At 42.0% G+C, this 19,937-nt stretch overlaps 1 protein-coding gene across 5 annotated transcripts in view; it reads right to left on the bottom strand.

Moving 5' to 3' along the window:
* ZNF131 (zinc finger protein 131) overlaps positions 1 to 8,432 on the bottom strand; it is a 41,944-nt gene extending 33,512 nt beyond the window's left edge. For 2 of the 5 annotated variants that reach the window (XM_049863137.1, XM_049863168.1), the window contains exons 1-3: positions 8,342 to 8,432; positions 7,193 to 7,331; positions 6,022 to 6,123 (exon numbers count right to left, since the gene is read on the bottom strand). In XM_049863137.1, coding sequence (XP_049719094.1) covers positions 6,022 to 6,123; positions 7,193 to 7,316 — 226 coding nt within the window. In that variant the 5' untranslated portion in view covers positions 7,317 to 7,331; positions 8,342 to 8,432. Of the gene's footprint in view, positions 1 to 6,021; positions 6,124 to 7,192; positions 7,332 to 7,551; positions 7,738 to 7,811; positions 8,147 to 8,341 lie in introns of those variants that run through there. The other 3 variants (XM_049863160.1, XM_049863155.1, XM_049863146.1) reach the window with 3 other exon arrangements.
* Positions 8,433 to 19,937: the final 11,505 nt, after the last annotated feature.

Here is a 19,937-nt window from a genome sequence, read left to right as displayed (position 1 = left end):
AGGCTATGTGTTCTGAGCAAGGCAATATCTGTTGAAGGTTATATGTGGTGTAAAACCAAGTCACAGAGCTGAGCTGAGATGCAACTGGCTTTAAGGACAATTTTGATTGGAAGCCAAGGGTGAACCTATGGTTCTAATCAAAGGTAAGTCACCAGGGACCCAGAAAACAGAGATAATAGTTTACACTCATAGAGCATATTACAATTTAAAGTTTTTTTTTACACACGTCATTTGCTTTCACAAAACACTATAAGGCAATGGTTCTCAACACTGGCTGCACACTGGAATCATACCAGGGCAGTCCTGCTTTAGAAATCATTTGAGAATTTTGTTAAAAATAGATTGATTCAGTAGGTCTGATTCAGTCGCTTGAGGGTCTACAGTCCTAACAAGCTCCCAGGTGATACCCATGCTACTGATCCTTGGACCACACCTCAGATAACAAGATCCCTCGCTGGTGTAAACGGTTAACGTGCTCGGCTGCTAACCAAAAGTTTAGAGGTTCAAGTCTACCCACAGGCACCTCTGAAGAAAGGCCTGGCAACCTACTTCCGAAAGAATCAGCCACTAAAAACCCTATGGAGCACAGTTCTACTCTGACACACATGGGGTGTCACACAAAGATGCCGTGAGTTGGAGTCCACTCCACAGCAACCGGTTCAGGAAATTCATAAATACAGAGGCCTGGATTCTACCTTACGGAGACTGGTTTAATTATCTGGAGATGCAGCCTATTGGTATTTGAAAAAGCTCCCCTGGTAATCCTACTGTGCAGCTAAAGATAAGAACCACTGCTACAAGTCATTATCCGTATTTTACAGATTGTTCCAATTCTGGCTAAAATGAATAAAGCACATTCCACCCCATGTCACCCATTAATTACATCTAAAAACTCTAGACAGAATACATAAAACAAATATGTGAGACTCTGAAAAATACACAGAAGCAAGCACACTGGGGAGAGAAAACCCCTGCATTTTCCTTCTCTCGTCCCTGCCTCAGGGCGAGCCCCAGTTCTGATGCTGCACACCTGCGGCTGGCCGCAGCTGCAGCAGGCACCCACACTCTAACAAAGTCCTTCTCTCTGACTGAAGAACTGAAGAGTGTGGAAGGAATTCCTTTTATTTTTTCTCTCCCTTCCTTCTCTTGCCACTTCATTCAGGAGATGGACCCCGCTGCAGGAAGTGTACAACAGCATAGGGAGGCTAAAACTCCAGCCTTCCAGCCAGAGGACCAGGAAAAGCTGTGCAGAGGAAATCATGGAGAGGAGGGAGCTGCAGAAAGGGATCCTCTAAATCTGTGTAGGCAGGCTCAGGCTCACCACCTGGGCTGCATGAACATAGAACTGACCCAAAGCAGCACAGCAAAGACTCTGAGAATTGCACTGTGGAGTCTATCACCACTCCAGGTTTTGAAAACTAATAAACTGGCATCGGATCCATAGCCAGAAGGCAGTCTGAACCTAACTAGGTTGACTGCCTGCTAAAAGAAACAAAACTGCAGTATTCTCCGGAGGATTTCAACAACATCCAGAGACTCATAATACTCAAAATATCCATGAAACACTCAGTTACCCGACATATTTCACAGATTAAAAAAAAAAAAAAAGGAAGCCAAGATGTCCACGGTCACAAACCTGACAAATAGTAAAGATAGTACAAAAACTCAGGCTTTGTAATTACACGCCCAGTACTTTCTCTACTGCCGAGCGACCTATCCAGATAGTATAGTAATCCTAAAGTGAAGGGCTTAAGAAGACAGAGCCAAAATGATTCTTTAAACCTGGGTCTAGCAAAAAAAAAAAAAACATTTTCACATTTTCCTTTCTTGTCTGTATATACTTGAATACTGAAGGTCTGTGTATGCTGTTGATGTAATTAAGGACATAGCAGGTCAGAAGTACTGAAAGATACAACAGCAAACCCCAAATCAGGCAGTCTTTGGTAAAGAAGACTCTACTTTTCCAGGTGTTTCAGTCGTTCTCAAGGGGGAGGGTCTTCTCCCCCCACCCACCCCAGAACATTAGGCAACAGTTGGAAGACATTTTTGATTGTTAAAAGTGGGGAAGTGCTATTAGCATCTAGTTGGTAGAGAGCAGGCCTGCTGCTAAACATCCTAAAACACACAAGACAGCGCTTGTCAACAAACAGCCTAAAATGTCAACAGTGTTGTGGTTGAGAAATCCTGAGTGACTGCTGATGGAAACTTGCTCAAGGGCTTCATTTTAGTGTCTGTGGGAGGAAAGCAGGCATTTCATTAAAAAATGATAAACTATATAGATTTCAATTAAGTACATTATCAGCCTTAACTGTAAATTCGGTAACTCTAATTTGAATCCAGACTAACTGCCAGCAACTGTGAGTCACTGGGAAACACATAAATAAGAGATGGCCCCTGACTTCAAGGAGTTTACCACTGTCTACTAAGAAGTTATCTACATGAGAAAATTCCAAAACAACAGAAAAATATAACCGTCTCCTTTATTACTGTAATCTTGTCAACAACTTCAGTAGGTAATTATAAAAGCCTCCTTCTTTAATGACACAAAATCAACCAAGCACATGAGCTGATTAAGCTGTATGGATCACTTAATCAGTGATGTTGTTTTTAGATGCCTTCTAGTCAGTTCCGATTCATAGCGACCCTATGTACAACAGAACAAAACACCGTCCAGTCGTTCCTCTGCCATCCTCACCGTTGTTGCTATGCTTTAGCCCACTGCTGGGGCCACTGTGTCAATCCATTTTGTTAATAGTCTTTCTCTTTTTCACCAACCCTCTACTCTACCAAGCATGATGTCCTTCTATTATCAGTGATAACCAAAACACCAAACCCATTGCTCTCGAGTCGATTCCAACCCAAAGCAACCCTATAGGACAGAGTAGAACTGTCCCACAGGGTTTCCAAGAAGCAGCTGGTGGATTCAAACTGCCAACCTTCTGGTTTGCAGCCATAGCTCTTAATCACTGGGCCACCAAGGCTCCTCTAATCACCAAGAGCAACTGTAATTTTAAATTGTCATATTATTCTTCATTTCAGATGGGCATATAGTGGCCTCCTTTCAGCAGTTCCTTGGAAACACCCTTATTTTAATGCCCCAAAGTCCTTAGCCCTCTTCTCACTCTATAAATCTATTCATATACTTTCATCCACTCAAGTCCAAGCACCATTTATATTGATGCGTTTTAAGTCTATAAGCCTCGATCTGGAAACGCTGGTGGCATAGTGGTTAAGAGTTACTGCTGCTAATCAAAAGGCCAGCAGTTCAAATCGACCAGGCGCTCCTTGGAAACCCTATGGGGCGGTCCTACTCTGTCCCATAGGGTCACTATGAGTCAGAACTGACTCGGCAACAACAGAATGAATGGAAAAGCCTAGATCTTTCCTGAGCTTTAAGGCCCATGGGTCCAAACTACCTGCTGGACATCCTAAGCTTATGTCCCACTGATAACCTCAAATTTAACATAGCCAAAGCTCATCTCGTTATTGTTTCCTTACCAGCCTGCTTTTCTCCCTGTATTTAAAATCTAATGACACCATCATCTAACTTGTCACCCAATGTAGAAACCTGGAAGTCATCCTCTTAACTTCCCCCAATGCAGTAATCAAGTTCTTTCAATTCTATCTCCCTATCTACTCTCGAATTCATCACCACAATCAAATCCTCAGCCTTCGTTTCTCATCAAGACTAACTTTCTCTTCTCTACCTTCAGTAAAATCTTTCCTTTACATCAGTTTATTTGCTTTTTTTAACTACCAGGTATGGATTCGGGGAGTTTTGAAGAGGCCACAGAAGTAGGGGTAGAGAAATCAAGCAGGCCTGTGCCTCTCATCCCCATTTCAAGCTGGGAAGCTCCACTTTCATCTGTTTAACATCCTGGACATTCTTATATTTCATTTAAGCCAAGTTTGACAATCACTGCTCTACATTGCTGCCAGTGAACTACGATTCTCGAACTGATTATGTCATCCTTAACTGGTCCCTTCAATGTTTATATTTATTCAAAATTGTAAAAAACCTAAATGTTCACTAGTGGAAGTGCAGATTAAATAAATTAAGGCCTATCCACTCATTAGAACACTATGCAGCCATTAAAAATTTTATTTTTTATAGACATGTTCATGTTCTACCACTGAGCTTTGAAAAATGTATGTTATAGTGCTATTAGGCTTGCATTTTTTTTAAAAATACAAACTTTACATCAAATTTTATGTATAGAAAAAGCATGAAAAAATATATACACAAAAACATTAGCAGTAATTTCAGGGTGGTTAAGATTATAGATCTTTATTTTCTTCTTTTGTTTATTTGCATGTGCTAATTTGTCTACAGCAGCGGTTCTTAACTAGGGTGGTACACCCCTTCCTCCCCAGGAACATTTGGCAATGTCTGCAGACCATTTTGATTATCATGACTAGGAGGATATTACTGGCATCTAGTGTATCTAAGCCAGGGATGTTGCTGAACCCCCTAGAATGCACAGGACAGCCTGCCCCTCACAATAATTATCAAGCCCAAAATGTCAGTAGTGCCAAGAATGAAAAACTTGCAAGCATATTTTATTTACTTTTGAAAATAAAAAGCTCAAACTCCTTATCATAGGGTATTAAGACCCTCTGTGTACTTCGTGGGAGTCCCTGGGTAGTGCAAACGGTTAGCACACTCACCACTAACCAAAAGTTCGAGCCGATCCAGAAATACCTGGGAAAAGCCTAATAATCTACTTCTAAAAAACCAGCCTTTGAACGTCCTATGGAGCACAGTTCTACTGTAACACAGAATCGCCACGAGACAAAGCCAATTCAATGCCAACTGATTTTTTTTAGTTGTCTACATTGTGACTGACCTTTTGCTATATACACTCTTAAAACCTATGATCTTACTTCCCCAAGTTTGTTGGGCACTTTTATACCCCAATGCTTTTCACTCAAGTTGTCTCCTTCCTTTACCAGCAATGTTTACCCCAGCCTGAGCTACTTATTTTTAGACTTTAAGATTCTGCTAAAAACTCAACTCCTCTTTGAAATTTTTTCTATCTAAAGTAGACTACTTATTGTCCATCCTCAGACATACCGTTCCACAATAACACCCTCTGTAACACTTTCTGCTCCCTTTTCTTTACCTGTTGCTTATCCCCTAGTAAACTGCAAGTTCTTTAAGGAATGTGTAATTCATCGATTCATCTCCTGGGTCTAGCACAATACATAATATACAATAGATATTCCATATGATAAATAGCCTCCATTTATTGAGCTTTTACTTTGTGCCAAGCAGTATGTGAAACACTCTGCATGCACTATTTTCAATTAATCATTAGAAGCATATTAACACACTTTTAGGATAAATAAAGGAACCTGCCTGGACTCATACACTTAGTAAGCCTCTGCTGAATGAATAAAAAAAAATGAATGGACCCTATAAATGGTAGCTATTATTACAAAAAGGTCAATCAAGTACAAAAATTAGGGCAGTACCTAGTGGCTGACCCCTCCCATCCTAGACATTCAATAATCACTAGAAGGTCCTCTGAATGCTACTTCAGTTCATCTTTCCTAGCCCTTTCCACATTATGGCAACCCATTTCATATTCTGGATCTCAACTGTACCTGTGCTAGTACCTCACTACTTTCGCTGGTACAAAGGCCTCTAATGTAACTTGTACCATCCCCACCAGTATGAAACATAAGCCCACTGAACAGAGCTGACAATTCACTTCCAAAACATGGTTTTCAAATGACAGTGACCGGTGGTTTCAGCAATGGAAAAGGCCTCAGATCAAATAAAACTCCTTTAAGAGACCAATATCCACCATCTAATTTAAGTTTTTTCCTGGCAGATCATCTTACCAAGCACTTTAGTGAAAAGTAAGAATTCTCAAGTGCCAAAAGAACAATTTATCTAGTCACTTAATAGGAACTACTGATGCCTGCTTCCCATGGTGTCTTGCTAATTTAACTGTTTAAACCTTCTTCATTGGTTATAATGTTTACTCAAGTGTTGCATTTAAAAGAAGTATTTACCTTCTATCTCCACCAAAGGTTCCTGAGTAAATTCCTGAAAGAATTTGTAGAAGAACTTACTGCAAGCGGCCAAAACAGCCTTGTGGGCCTTAAAATGGTGCCCTAAGAAAAAAAAGAAAAACAATCACAAAAGGCAAGTGTAAAACCATAAACAAGTTAAAAAAAAAAAAAAAAACTATATAAAGTAACATGTTTTTCTTTATAATGTAAATATATAAACACATAAATTACTGGAAACATAAATTGAACTGAAATCAATATTCTTGGCAGCTATTTTGGCAAATTTTAATCTCTGTTAGACAGGAAGCAGTAATCTTCCTCAAACGCCTTACTAACTCAGTTTAATAAAGGCCAGTTTATTGCACTTCAGGAGATAAGGTGCTTCATACCACTGAAAAGAAGCACTTTCTGTTACTTTCAATGAGGGAGTAAAAGGCATATCCTATTAACTTGAAACTGCTAAATATAAAAGTTACATACCACTTCGAAAGAGAGAAAAAAAAGCCATAGAATAATCACAGACTTGGATGTGTCTGCTCTGGAAAACATTTTAATATGCCTAATATTTGCAAGTCCAATCTACAGCAGACCTATAATAAAGAAAAGTTTTCCTTGAGAAGCCTATGTTCACTAAACAGCTAGATTTTCACCTCCTTTATATTTACAATCCCTGAGAAAGACTAATAGAGACTCTATTTTATTTTGGGGGCTCCCAAAGGGGAGCAACTGCTGCAAAAAAGAATCTGTCACATTCTCCCTCCAAGACCATTTGAGAAACCAGAAACGAATCAACACTTCCCAAATGCTTCCTGTGAGAGACTTCTCAAGAGAAGCTTATCAACTGAAGATTATTAACCAAAAAAAGAAAAAAAATAGAGAAATGTTCCCTATTCCTAAGGCATCAGCTTGTGCTCGTGTGCAATGACACCAAACTTCAAGGGGCTGCAAGAACTTAAAAAGCAATGAACGCCAGACTGTGCTAAAAGCGTGACTGGCCGAACAGCTTGGGGAGCACGGTCTCCATGGCGGACACAGGCAAGTGCCCCCTGGTCCCTACGCACACCCTCCGCGGACTTTTGGAAGAGACCCCATAGCGGGTGAATAAAAGGTGGGTGAGGGAAGGGAAAAACTGAAGCCACAAAATCGTTCCTCTGCCCACCACCCTACCCACCGTCGACAATCAGGGTGATGTCAGTAAACCGGTCCTGCTCTCGCTGTTCATTCAATCGGTCCAGGATCATTTTATGATGTTCAGGGAACTCCTGAAGGCATTCCATCGTCTCTTCAGCCTCCATGGCCGTCGGGTTGCTCTACAAAAGAGGAGCATGATAATGTACACCCATGAGCTCGGACTGAGGCACAACAAATCCCCTAACACATAAAACAACAAAAAACAAAACCCCAGCAACGTGAAAAGAAGGGGGGAGGGTAAGGCAAGAGGAGAGGAAGGCGAGGGGAGAAAGAAAGGCTAGCCGGGTGGCCGCCGCGCGTTGGGGGCCGGAGCCGCGGCCGCGGGACTCCCAGCCTGACCTAATTGGAGTCGGGAGACGCGAGCTGGAGCGGGGTGGGCGCAGCGCCGGAGGCTCCGGGTGCCAGGGCGCGCAAGTCCGGCAGGGGAGGGGACCCGACAGCAGCGGCGGCCCGCTAACGGCCCGCCAAGCCCTCCCGCCCGGCCCGGGCTACCGCCGCCCAGAGACCCGGTCCGGCCCGCGGCCCACAACGACTCCCGGGTCGCCTCTCCCTCCCCCGCCCTCCCTCTTCTCCCCCGCCCCGACCGGGCCGGCACTCACTCAAGGAAGGAGGAGCGGCCCGGGCCTGCGCGTCACTTACGTCGCCGTCCTGCGTCACCGCGTCAAACTCCGGCTGACGCGGACGCCTTCCGAGCGCCGACCAAGGAAGAAGCAGGCTACGCCCCCGCTCTTCCCTCCTAGGGCTGGGGCGGAGCGAGCCAAGGATTTGGCGCCCGCCGAGGGCGAGACCGCGCGCTTTGGGAAGAACCTATTCGACTGCGGTGGGGTTAGGCCTATTCAAGGCCTGGCTGGGCAAGGCGAGCCTAAATCGCAGCTCTTCCACTTCCCAAACCTCCCCGCAGACTGGCGCTCCAGACGCTCAGATTAAACTCGCTAGCCGTTCCCAGCGTGCTTTAATTCCGCGGCTTCCCCAGCCCCGCCCCGCCCCGCCCCGCCCTCTTTCCTCCCAAGCCATAGGTCGGCCCGCCTTACCTAGCTCCAGGCCCTCCCACTCTCCTTGCTTTCCCCTAAATCCTTTACTTCCCTGCTTTCCCTTCCCGGGGCGTAAGTCGCCCCACACCTTTCCGTACCCCTAGGCCGCGGCTCGCCCTCCATTTTCCCTGCGAGAGCCTCGGTGTTCCGTCCGCTCGCGTCCAGCCGGCGCACGAGCGCTGCGACTGCCACGGGGGCGAGCACGTTCCGGCCACCCAGGATCTTCCTCCCCTGTGCCCGCCCCTGGCGCGCCGGGCGGGCCGCACGTGTTTGCTATGCTCAGAAACCTGGATCAGCTCGGAATTATTTACACTTGATGCTATTATTACAGTCCCTCCTCACAGAGACCCAAATCAAAAAACCAAACCCGTTGCCGTCGAGTCAGTTCTGACTCATAGAGGCCGGTGATCCATAATCGCATGCATGTGACTGACTCATTCATTCAAACGAAGAAATGCTTCCTGAGGATAATATGGTACTTGAGATTTACTTATTCTCTTCTCTCAAGTAACTTGGGAATGGGGTTTAGGCAAAAACACAAATAGCTACATGCAAGGGTGAGTGTAGTCCTTGTAGCCGATAGTCATTGAGAGCCAACAATGTGCTAGGCACTGTGTAAAGGGCTGGGGAATACAACTGTGAACAAAACACATGTAGTGCCTGCCCTCAGAATCTGTCTGATAGAGTAGATAGATATTTGAATAGTAATCACCTGGGTATTGACTGCCCAGTGTTATGAGAAGCTAAGAACAAGGTAATCTAGGGGTCAAAGAAAGCCAGTGACCTAAGAGAAGCAAAATAAAGTTTGAGTGTTCCACCCAAGGGTGCAGCACATGCAAAGGTGTTAAAATTAAAGCATTCCAGAAGGAGAAAGCATGATGCTGGGTCAGACCTATGGGGGGCCTTGTAAGCCATGTTAAAGGTGTTAGACTTTCTTTTAATACTTAGGGCTCTGAACAAGGTCTAGCAGGGTGATGACAGCATAAGATTAAAAAAAGTAACAGTTAAGAGGTCGGCTGTCTGCTGCTAACTGAAAGGTTGGCAGTTCAAACCCACCCAGCTGCCCTGCTGGAAGAAAGACAAGCTCTGGTAAACATTACGATTTTGAAAACCCTGTGGAGCAGTTTTACTGTGTCGTATGGGGTCGCCAGGAGTGAAAATTCACTCCACAGCACCTAACAACACAACAGCCCTGTCTTAGTCATCTCGTGCTTCTATAACAGAAATACCACAAGTGAATATCTTTTAAAAACAGACGTTTATTCTCTCACAGTCTAGTAGGCTAGAAGCCCCAACTCAGGGTGTCAGCTCCAGGGGAAGGCTTTCTTTCTGATAGTTCTAGGGGAAGGTCCTTATCACCAATCTTCCCTGGCAGAGGAGCTTTTCAGCGCAAGGACCCTAGGTCCAAAGGACTTGCTATTCTCCCAGCACTTGTTTCTTGGTGGTGTGAGGTCCCCTATGTGTCTCTTTTCACTTCTCTCTTTCATATCTCAAAAGAGATTTGCTTAAAACACAACCTAATCTTATAAACTGAGTCCTGCATCATTACCATAACTGCTGCCAATCCCACCTCATCAATATCATAGACATAGTATTTACAACACATAGGAGAATCATATCAGATGACAAAATGGTGGACAATCACAATACTGGGAATCCTGGCCTAGCCAAATTGATACACATATTTTGGGGGACACAATTCAATCCATGGGAAGCCCCAATATGGAAAATGGATTAAATGGGACAACAGTCAAGGAATAGTGAGGCTCCTAGCAATCTAGGTAAGACCATGGTGGCAGATACGACATAGAGAGCTAGATGGATTCTGGAGATAGAATTAACAGGGCTTGCTGATTCAATGGCTCTAAAGCATGTTGTAAGTACTAAATATATATTGCTGGATGTAATCATAACAAGGGAGAAGGAATAGTCAAGGATAGTTCCTAAATTTCTGGCTTGAGCCTGTGGATTGGTGGTATCGTATATCAAAACAGGGAATGCAACTGCGGGAGCTGGCTAAGGAGAGACGAAAGGAATAGGAGGGATAATTTCAACAAGACAGCAAAGTGGAGATGTCAAAGAGGCACTTAGATCTATGGGTCTGTATATTACTTGCCTTGTCCCTAAAGCGTTTGAGTTTGGACTCCTGATCGAAATGGAAGAGGGTGTAAGACTTTAGCCCTGAGAAGCATTACGTAATGTTTATGGATTGAGAAGAAAAGGAAGAACCTGTAAGGACTGAGTATAGCAGCTAGAGAGATAGAAGGAAAACCAGAAGAGGGTGACATCAAAGAGGCAATGAAATAAAAGTGTTTTAAAAGAAAAGGTGTGATCAGCAGTGGTAAAGGCTGCCAAGTAGACGAGCTAAATAGTAGGAATGGTCCATTAGATTTAGCATTGTAGATGCCTTTGACAGAAGAATTAGCAATAACCGTTTTAGTGGAGTTCTGGTGGAAAGAGTAGGGAAGTGAACAGTCCATATCCAAGCAAGTTAAGGTATAATTAGGTAAAGAAATTGAGATGGCCAATGTATAACTCTCACTTAAAAATGAAAGGAGAGGTGGGGCTAAGATGACGGAGTAGTCAGATGCTTCCTGTGGTCCCTCTTACAACAAAGACAGAAAAAACAAGTGAATCTTTTGTATACGACAATCTAGGAGCCCTAACATCAAAGACAAAGTTGCGGGGTCAGAAGGAGTGGCAGGGGGAGAGAGAGACAGTTCAGAAGCAGCAAGGATTTGCTAGATCTGACCTGGCTGGCACCCTGGAGGCTGGATCAGCGGGCATGTGCGTGCTAAAGCAAACAGTAGAACTCTGGACTCATTTTCCACACCGGAAGAAACCCTGTGGTGGAGAGTCTCCTCAAGCCTCCAGAACGAGGAAGAAACAATGCTGAATCTGCGAAAGTTAAGTGCAAGTGTCTAACCTACCCCGGGATCAAAAAAACCCTTCCCCCTTCTGGGACGTACCTCTCTCCCATTTACTCACCCCCTCCCTGCTCTGCTCCAGTCCTGGTCGAGCTTCAGCAATTGCCACACCCCCTGGGTTGGAAGTGGGACCCATTTTGTGTCCTGAACCATTCTCCCAGCTTTGGAAATGGAACAGACTAACGAACAGGCAAAAATAATCTGCCAGCTCCCCTAAGTTGGGAACTCAGGTCAGGCACAGCCCCTTTGCCTAGGCACAGGCATAAGGGGTACACATAATTTGAATGCCTTTCACACGTGCCTACACCTGTGTGGATCCATTTCAACAGCATAGGCCCTCATTAACACAGTACAACAGGGGGTATACCTGAAGCCTATTTTCAACTGCAGCAGCTTAGGGGGAGTGGCAGATTCATAACATTTGATAACTGCTCTGTCCATTAAGCAGTGTCTTTACCTACTCACATCAAGGCCCTGAGAACAGGTGGATCCACCCACTCCACCTAACCACCCATAAAAGGGTCTAAGAATAAGTGTTACCACCCAGTCCTTATAGCCAGCACCATTGGGTACCCAAAGTCGAGCTGCAAAACCCACCCACCTATGTGCTGTAGGGAACAGGGACACATCTTCCACATAGCAGTCAGGGACAGACATCATCCCCCTACCTTGCTCAGCACATAACCCCCTACTCCAGCCAGATACCTGTGCCTACTCCAATCACCTCTACATAGTCCTGCCCATCTAGGACTGTAGGTAAGAACCTGCACCCACACACTCAGTGACTGATGACCTAGACACCTCAGCTGAATTCACACAAGAAAAGTAAACGGACTCCTGGGCTCACATACCTAGTAACAGCTCTAATCACCTGGTGACAGGACATGATAGCTTCAAATATACCAATAATCAAAGTAGCTCACATGACCAGCCTATTTGGGCATATCAAAACAAAACAAAACAAGAAGCTAGGACACAGTAAGCAAACATAAAATAAGTAAATATAATAATTTATTGATGGCTCAGAGACAATGGTCAATATCAAATCACATAAAGAGGCAGACCATGATGGCTTCAGCAAGTGACCAAAACAAAGTACAAAGAAACCTTCCAGAGGAAGTTAAGATCTTGTAATTACCAGAGGTAGAATTCAAAAGATTAGTATACAGAGTTCTTCAAGAGATTAGAAAGGAGATCAGGCAAAATGCAGGCCCAGCCAAGTTACACACAGGCGAAGCAACACAGGAACTTAGGAAGGTTATACAAAGCATAATGACAAATTTAACAGGCTGCAAGTATCCATAGAGAGACAGCAAACAGAAATCCAAAAGATTAACAATAAAATTTCAGAATTAGACAACTCAATAGGAAGCCAAAGGAGCAGAATTAAGGCAATGGAAGTCAGCATTAGTGAGATTGAAGATAAAGCACTTGACACCAACTTATTTGAGGAAAAATTAGATAAAAGAATTTTTAAAAATGAAGAAACTCTAAGAATTATGTGAGACTCTATCAAGAGGAATAACCTATGAGTGACTGAAGTACAAGAACAGGGGGATAACAGAAAATACAGAGAGAATTGTTGAAGATTTGTGATATTGTGAAAGATGAGAATATATCTGTATGAGAAGCTCATTGAACCCCACACCCAGTAGATCCCAAAAGAAAGTCACCAAGACATACTATGATCAAACTCACCAAAACCAAAGATAAATAATTTTAAGTAGCTAGGGATAAATGAGTCTACATCTCCATCTACAAAGGAGACTCAGTAAGACTAAACACTGACTACCAGCAGAAACCATGCAGGCAAGAAGGCAATGGGATGACATATATATAGCCTTGAAGGAAAAAAAATTGCCAGCCAAGAATTGTATATGCAGCAAAACTGTCTCTCAAATATGATGGTGAAATTATGGCATTTCCAAATAAACAGAAGTTTAAGGAAATTGTAAAAACCAAACCAAAATTACAAGAAATACTAAAAGGAGTCCTCCGGTTACAGAATCAATAACGTCAGCTAACAACCCAAGACTAGAACACAGGAGAGAATAACCAGATATCAACCCAGATAGGGAAGTCACAAAAATAAATCAAGGCTAAAACAAAAAAAAGAGGGGCTAAATAATGTAGTCACGGAACTTTCGTATTGAGAAGAAGTCAAGGCAACATCAAGAAATGAAAGACTGGTTTAAACTTAGAAAAATAGAGGTAAATATTAAGGTAACCACAAAGGAAACTAGCAATCCTACACATCAAAATAAAAGAGAAGAAAAACATAAAGACTCAGCAAATACAAAATCAATAGCAATGAAAAAGCTGAAAACAAAATACATAAAGAAAAATGACTCAGCACAGAAAAGTAGTGGAACAAAGAAACTGTCAACAACACACACAAAAAATACATCAAAATCACAGCACTAAACTCATACCTATCAATAATTATGCTGAATGTAAATGGACCAAATGCACCAATAAAGAGACCAAGTGGCAGAATGGATTAAAAAAACACAATCTGTATATATGCTGCCTACAAGAGACACACCTTAGACTGAAAGACACAAACAAACTAAAACTCAAAGGATAGAAAAAAATATATGAAGCAAAGAACAATCAAACAAGAGCAGAAGTGGCAATATTAATCTCTGACAAAATAGGCTTTAAAGCAAAATCCACCACAAAGGATAAGGAAGGACACTATATAATGATTAAAGGGTCAATACACCAGGAGGACATAACTGAAATAAATATTTACTTACCCAATGACAGGGCTCCAAATTACATAAACCCTGACAGCATTGAAAAGAGAAATAGACAACTCCACAATAATAGTAGAAGACTTCATTGCACCACTTTTGGCGAAAGACAGAACATCCAGAAAGAAGCTCAGTAAAGACACGGAAGATCTAAATGCCACATTCAACCAACTTGATCTCATAGACATATACAGAACAATCAACCAAACAGCAACCAAGTACTCCAATGCACATGGAACATTCTCCAGCATAGACCACATATTACGCCACAAAGCAAGCCTTAACAAAATCAAAAACATATTACAAAGCATCTTCTCTGATCATAAGCCATAAAAGTAGAAATCAGTAACAGAAAAAGCAATGAAAGAAAATCAAATACATGGAAACCGAACAATACCTTGCTCAAAAACTACTAGGTTATACAAGAAATCAAGGACGGTGTCATGGATTGAATTACGTCCCCCCAAAAATATATGTATCAGTTTGGCTGGGCCATGATTTCCATTATAGTGTGGTTGTCCTCCATTTTGTGATTGTAATTTTATGTTAAAAAGGATTAGGGTGGGATTGTAACAGGCTTACCTAGGTCCCATTCCTGATCCAATGTAAAGGGAATTTCCCTGGAGTGTGACCTGCACCACCTTTTATCTCTCAAGAGATAAAAAGGAAAGGGAAGCAAGCAGAGAGTGGGAGACCTTATACCATCAAGAAAGCAGTGCTAGGAGCAGAGCACAACTTTTGGACCCAGGGTCTTCTAGTCTGGGGGAAGATTGATGAAAAGGCCAACAGAGAGAGAAAGCCTTTCCCTGGAGCTGACACCCTGAATTTGGACTTTTAGCCTACTTTACTGCGAGAAAATAAACTTCTGTTTGTTAAAAGCCATCCACTTGTAGTATTTTTATTATAGCAGCACTAGATAACTATGACAGACAGAATGAAGATATTCAAAGAATCAAATGAGAATGAAAACGCATCCTACCAGAACCCTTGGGACACAGCAAAAGCAGTACTCAGAGGCCAATTTATAGCAATAAATGCACATATCCAAAAAGAAGAAAGGGTCAAAATCGAAACTTTAACCCTACAACTTGAACAAATACAAAGAGAGCAGCAAAAGAATCTCACAGGCCCCAAAAGAAAGGCAATAATAAAAATTAGAAAAGAAATGAATGAAATAGAAAAAAAAATTGAAAGAGTTGAAAGATCAATAAAATCGATAAACCATTGGCCAAACTGACAAAAGAAAAACAGGAGACAAAGCAAATAACCTGAGTAAGAAATACCATGGGCGATTTCACAACAGGCCCCACTGAAATTAAAAGAATCATAACTATTCTATGAAAAATTGTACCTCAACAAATTTGAAAACCTGGAGGAAATGGACAAATTTCTAGAAACACTACCGACCTAAAATAACAAAAACAGAGGAAGAACACCTAAATAAACCTATAACAAAAGAAGAGATTGAAGAGGTAATTAAAAAACTCCCAACAACAACAACAAAAAAAACCCAGGCCTTGATGGCTTCACTGGAGAACTCTACCAGACTTCCAGAGAAGAATTAACGTCACTACTACTAAAGGTATTTCAGAGCATAGGAAAGAATGGAATACTCCCAAACTCAATCTTTGAAGCCAGCATAACCCTGATTCCAAAACAAGGTAAAAACACCACGAAAAACGAAAATTACAGACATATACCCCTCATGAACTTAGATGCAAAATCCTCAATGAAATTCTAGCCAGTAGAATTCAACAACATATCAAAAAAATAATTCACCATGACCAAGTGGGATTCATACCAGGTATGCAGGGATGGTTCAACATTAGAAAAACAATCAATGTAATCCATCACATAAGTAAAACAAAAGATAAGGGTCACATGATCTTATCAATTGATGCAGAAAAGGCATTTGACAAAGTTCAACCCCCATTCATGATAAAAACTCTCAGCAAAATTGGAATAGAAGAGAAATTCCTCAACATAATAAAGGGCATTTATACAAAGCCAACAGCCAACATCATCCTAAATGGAGTCTGAAATCATTCCCCTTGAGAACGGGAACCAGACAAGGATGCCCTTTATCACCACTCTTATTCAGCATTGTGCTGGAGGTCCTAGGAGAGCAATTAGGCTAGAAAAAGAAATAAAGGGCATCCAGATTGGTAAGGAAGAAGTAAAAGGATCTCTATTTGCAGATGATATGATCCTATACACAGAAAACCCTAAAGAATCCACAAAAAACCTAGTGATACTAATAGAAGAGTTCAGCAGATTATCAGGATACAAGATAAACGTACAAAAATCAGTTTGATTCCTCTACACCAGCAAAGAGAACATTGAAGAGGAAATCACTAAATCAATACCATTTACAATAGCCCCTAAGATGATGAAATACTTAGGAATAAATCTTACCAGAGACATAAAAGACCTATGCAAAGAAAACTACAAGACATGACAAAAAGAAACCAAAAGAGACCTACATAAGTGGAAAAACATACCTTGCTCATGGATAGGAAGACTCAACATTGTGAAAATATCAATTCTGTCCAAAGCAATCTACAGGTACAATACAATCCAGATCCAAAGTCCAATGACATTTTTTAATGAGATGGAGAAACAAATCATCAACTTCATATGGAAAGGGAAGAGGCCCCAAATAAGTAAATCATTACTGAAGAAGAAGAACAAAGTGGGAGGCCTCACACTACCTGATTTTAGAACCTATTATATGGTCACAGTAGTCAAAACAGACTGGTACTGGTAAAACAGCAGATACATTGACCAATCGAACAGAGTTGAGAATCCAGATGTAAATTTATCCACCTGTCAACAGCCAACATTTGACAAAGGCCCAAAGTCCATTAAATGGGGAAAAGACAGTCTCTTTAACAAATGGTGCTGGCATGACTAGATATCCACCTACAAAAAAATGAAATAAGACCTAGACCTCACAACATGTACAAAAACTAACTCAAAATGGATTAAAGACCTAAATATAAAATCTAAAAAATCATGGAAGAAAAAATAGGGACAACACTAGGAGCCCTAATACATGGCATAAACAGAATACAAGCCATAATTAACAATGCACAAACAGTAGAAGAGAAGCTAGGTAACTGGGAGCTCCTAAAAATTAAACACTTATGCTCATCAAAAGACTTGACCAAAAGAGTAAAAGACAATCTACAGACTGGGAAAAAATTTTTGGCTACAACATATCCGATTAGGGTCTAATCTCTAAAATCTACAAGATATTGCAAAACCTCAACAACAAAAAGACAAATAACCCAATTAAAAAATGGGCAAAGGATATGAACAGGCACTTCACCAAAGAAGATGTTCAGGTAGCTAACAGATACATGAGGAAATGCTCATGATCATTAGCCATTAGGGAAATGGAAATCAAAAGTACAATGAGATACCATCTCACCCCAACAAAGCTAGCACTAATCCAAATAATAAATATTGGAGAGATTGTGGAGAGACTGGAACACTTACATGCTGCTGGTGGGAACGTAAAATGGTATAACCACTTTGAAAATCTATCTGGCGCTTCCTCAAAAAGCTAGAAATAGAAGGATCATACAATCCAGCAATCCCACTCCCTGAAATATATCCTACAGAAATAAGAGCTGTCACATGAATAGATATATGCACACCCATATATTCATCGCAGCACTGTTCACAATAGCAAAAAGATGGCAACAACCTAGGCGCCCATCAAAGAACTAATGGATAAACAAATTATGGTATATTCACATAATGGAACATTATGCAACGATAAAGAATAGGGATGAATCCGCAAAACATCTCACAACATGGATGAATCTGGAAGGCATTATGCTGAGTGAAATTAGTCAGTCGCAAAAGGACAAGTGTTGTACGAGACCACTCTTATGAGAACTCAAGAAAAAGTTTAAACGTGGAAAAAAAATTATTTGATGGCTATGAGGGTGGGGAGAGAGGGAGGGGGGAATTCCTAATTAGTAGAGAAGAATTATCTTAGGTGCAGGGGAGGACAACACACAACACAGGGGATGTCAGCACAACTGGACTAAACCAAAGAAGTTTTCTGAACACAACCAAACACTTAGAGGGACAGAGTACCAGGGGTCTGGGGACCATGGTTTTGGGGGACACCTAGGTCAATTGGCATAACAAAGTTTATTAAGAAAATGTTCTGCATCCCACTTTGGTGAGCGGCATCCGGGATCTTAAAAATCTTATGAGCAGCCATCTAAGATGTATCAATTGGTCCCAACCCACCTGGAGCAAAGGAGAATGAAAAACACCAAAGACACAAGGAAAATATTAGCCCGAGAGACAAAAGGGCCACATAAACCAGAGACTTCATCAGCCTGAGACCAGAAGAACTAGATGGTGCCCAGCTACCACCAATGACCTCCCTGTCAGGGAGCAGTACAACAGAGAGTCCCTGACAGAGAAAGTATGGGGCAAAACTCAAATTCATGTAAAAAGACCAGACTCAATGATCTGACTGAAACTAGAGGAACCCCAGAAGTCATGGCCCCCAGACTCTCTGTTAACCCAGAACTAAAATCATTCCTGAAGCCAACTTTTCAAACAAAGATTAGACTGGACTATAAAACATAAAATAATACTCGTGAAGAGTGTGCTTATTAGTTCAAGTAAATACACGAGACTAAATGGGCAGCTCCTGTCCAGAGGTGGGATGAGAAGGCAGAAAAGGATAGAAGCTGGTTGAATGGACATGGGAAATCCAGGGTGGAAAGGGGGAGTGTGCTGTCACATTATAGGGATTGCAACTACGGTCACATAACAATATGTGGATAAATTTTTTATGAGAAGTTAACTTGAGCAGTAAAGTTTCACCTAAAGCACAATTAAAAAAAAAAAAAGTGAAGGAAGAAAGAAATACCCATGGAGGGTGATGGATCAAGCCAGTTTTAATTTTTTGTGTTTTTATATGGGAGATACTTGAGCAATTTTAACGCTGATGTGGAAGGATCCAGCAGAGGGAGATGATAAAAATACAAAAAGCAAAAGGGGCTAATTGTGCAAGAGAGGGAGACACTAGAGAAGATGAGGTTGAGAAAACAGGTAAACAGATCAGCCTTAGAGGGGCGGGATGAATCTCTTTCATCATCACAGAAGGGATTAATGGATTAGCTGTTCTTAAGAGCATAGATTTGCTTTTAAGAAGTTGAGGGAATTCCTACATAACTGAAACCCTCTACTTTCTCCGTGATATAGGTGGCCAGGTCATCTACCAAAAGCCAAGAACAGGAGAGAAATGGTGTGTACGTGAAGTCTGAAATTGAATGATGTATGTAATGGTTAAGATTGTGTGTCACCTTGGCTGGGCAATGATTCTCAGTGTTTTGGCAGTTGTATATTCTGTGATCACTTCCCTGTTGAAATCTGATAAGTGATCATCTCCACGATGGAATCTGCTAAGTGGTACTGGTAGGGGCACAGCCCGTGGCAGCTCACCTTCCCCTCAGCCTTCATCTCTCTGCCTTCTGCAGCCTACTTCTTTCCTGCTCGTCTTGCCAAGGCTTTGGCTTGTTCTGGATCCAGCAGCTCCCTCTTGTCTGACCTCCGGTTCTTGGGACTTGAGCTAACAGCTTACCTGTCCATCTCAGGATTCGTAGATCTTCACAGCCTGCAAGCAAGAGTCCTGCTCCCAGACTTGCCAATCTTGGGCTCGCCAGCTCCTGCAGCTACGTGATTTAGGAGAAACCTCATGGACTTCCCTGTCAACCTTGGGATTCCCCAACCTTCATAGCCTGTGAGTGGGAGCCCTTCTCTCCGACCTGACACTCTTGGGTTCACCAGCTTCTGCAGCTCTGTGAATTGGGAAAGGCCTCTATCCTAATCCACAGACTTGGGATGTTTCAACCTCTACAATTGAGTGAGCTGTTTCCTTGATGTAAATCTCTCTATATATACATTCAAAGGCTTTACTGGTTTTGGTTCTCTAGAGAACCCAGCTAAAAATAATATTTTATTTTTTTTTAGAGAAC

The sequence above is a fragment of the Elephas maximus genome, chromosome 2, assembly GCF_024166365.1.
Source record: "Elephas maximus indicus isolate mEleMax1 chromosome 2, mEleMax1 primary haplotype, whole genome shotgun sequence".
Taxonomy (NCBI): Eukaryota; Metazoa; Chordata; class Mammalia; order Proboscidea; family Elephantidae; genus Elephas; species Elephas maximus.
The sequence above is the reverse complement of the archived record's forward strand: the minus strand, read 5'-3'. Positions and strand labels throughout refer to the sequence as shown.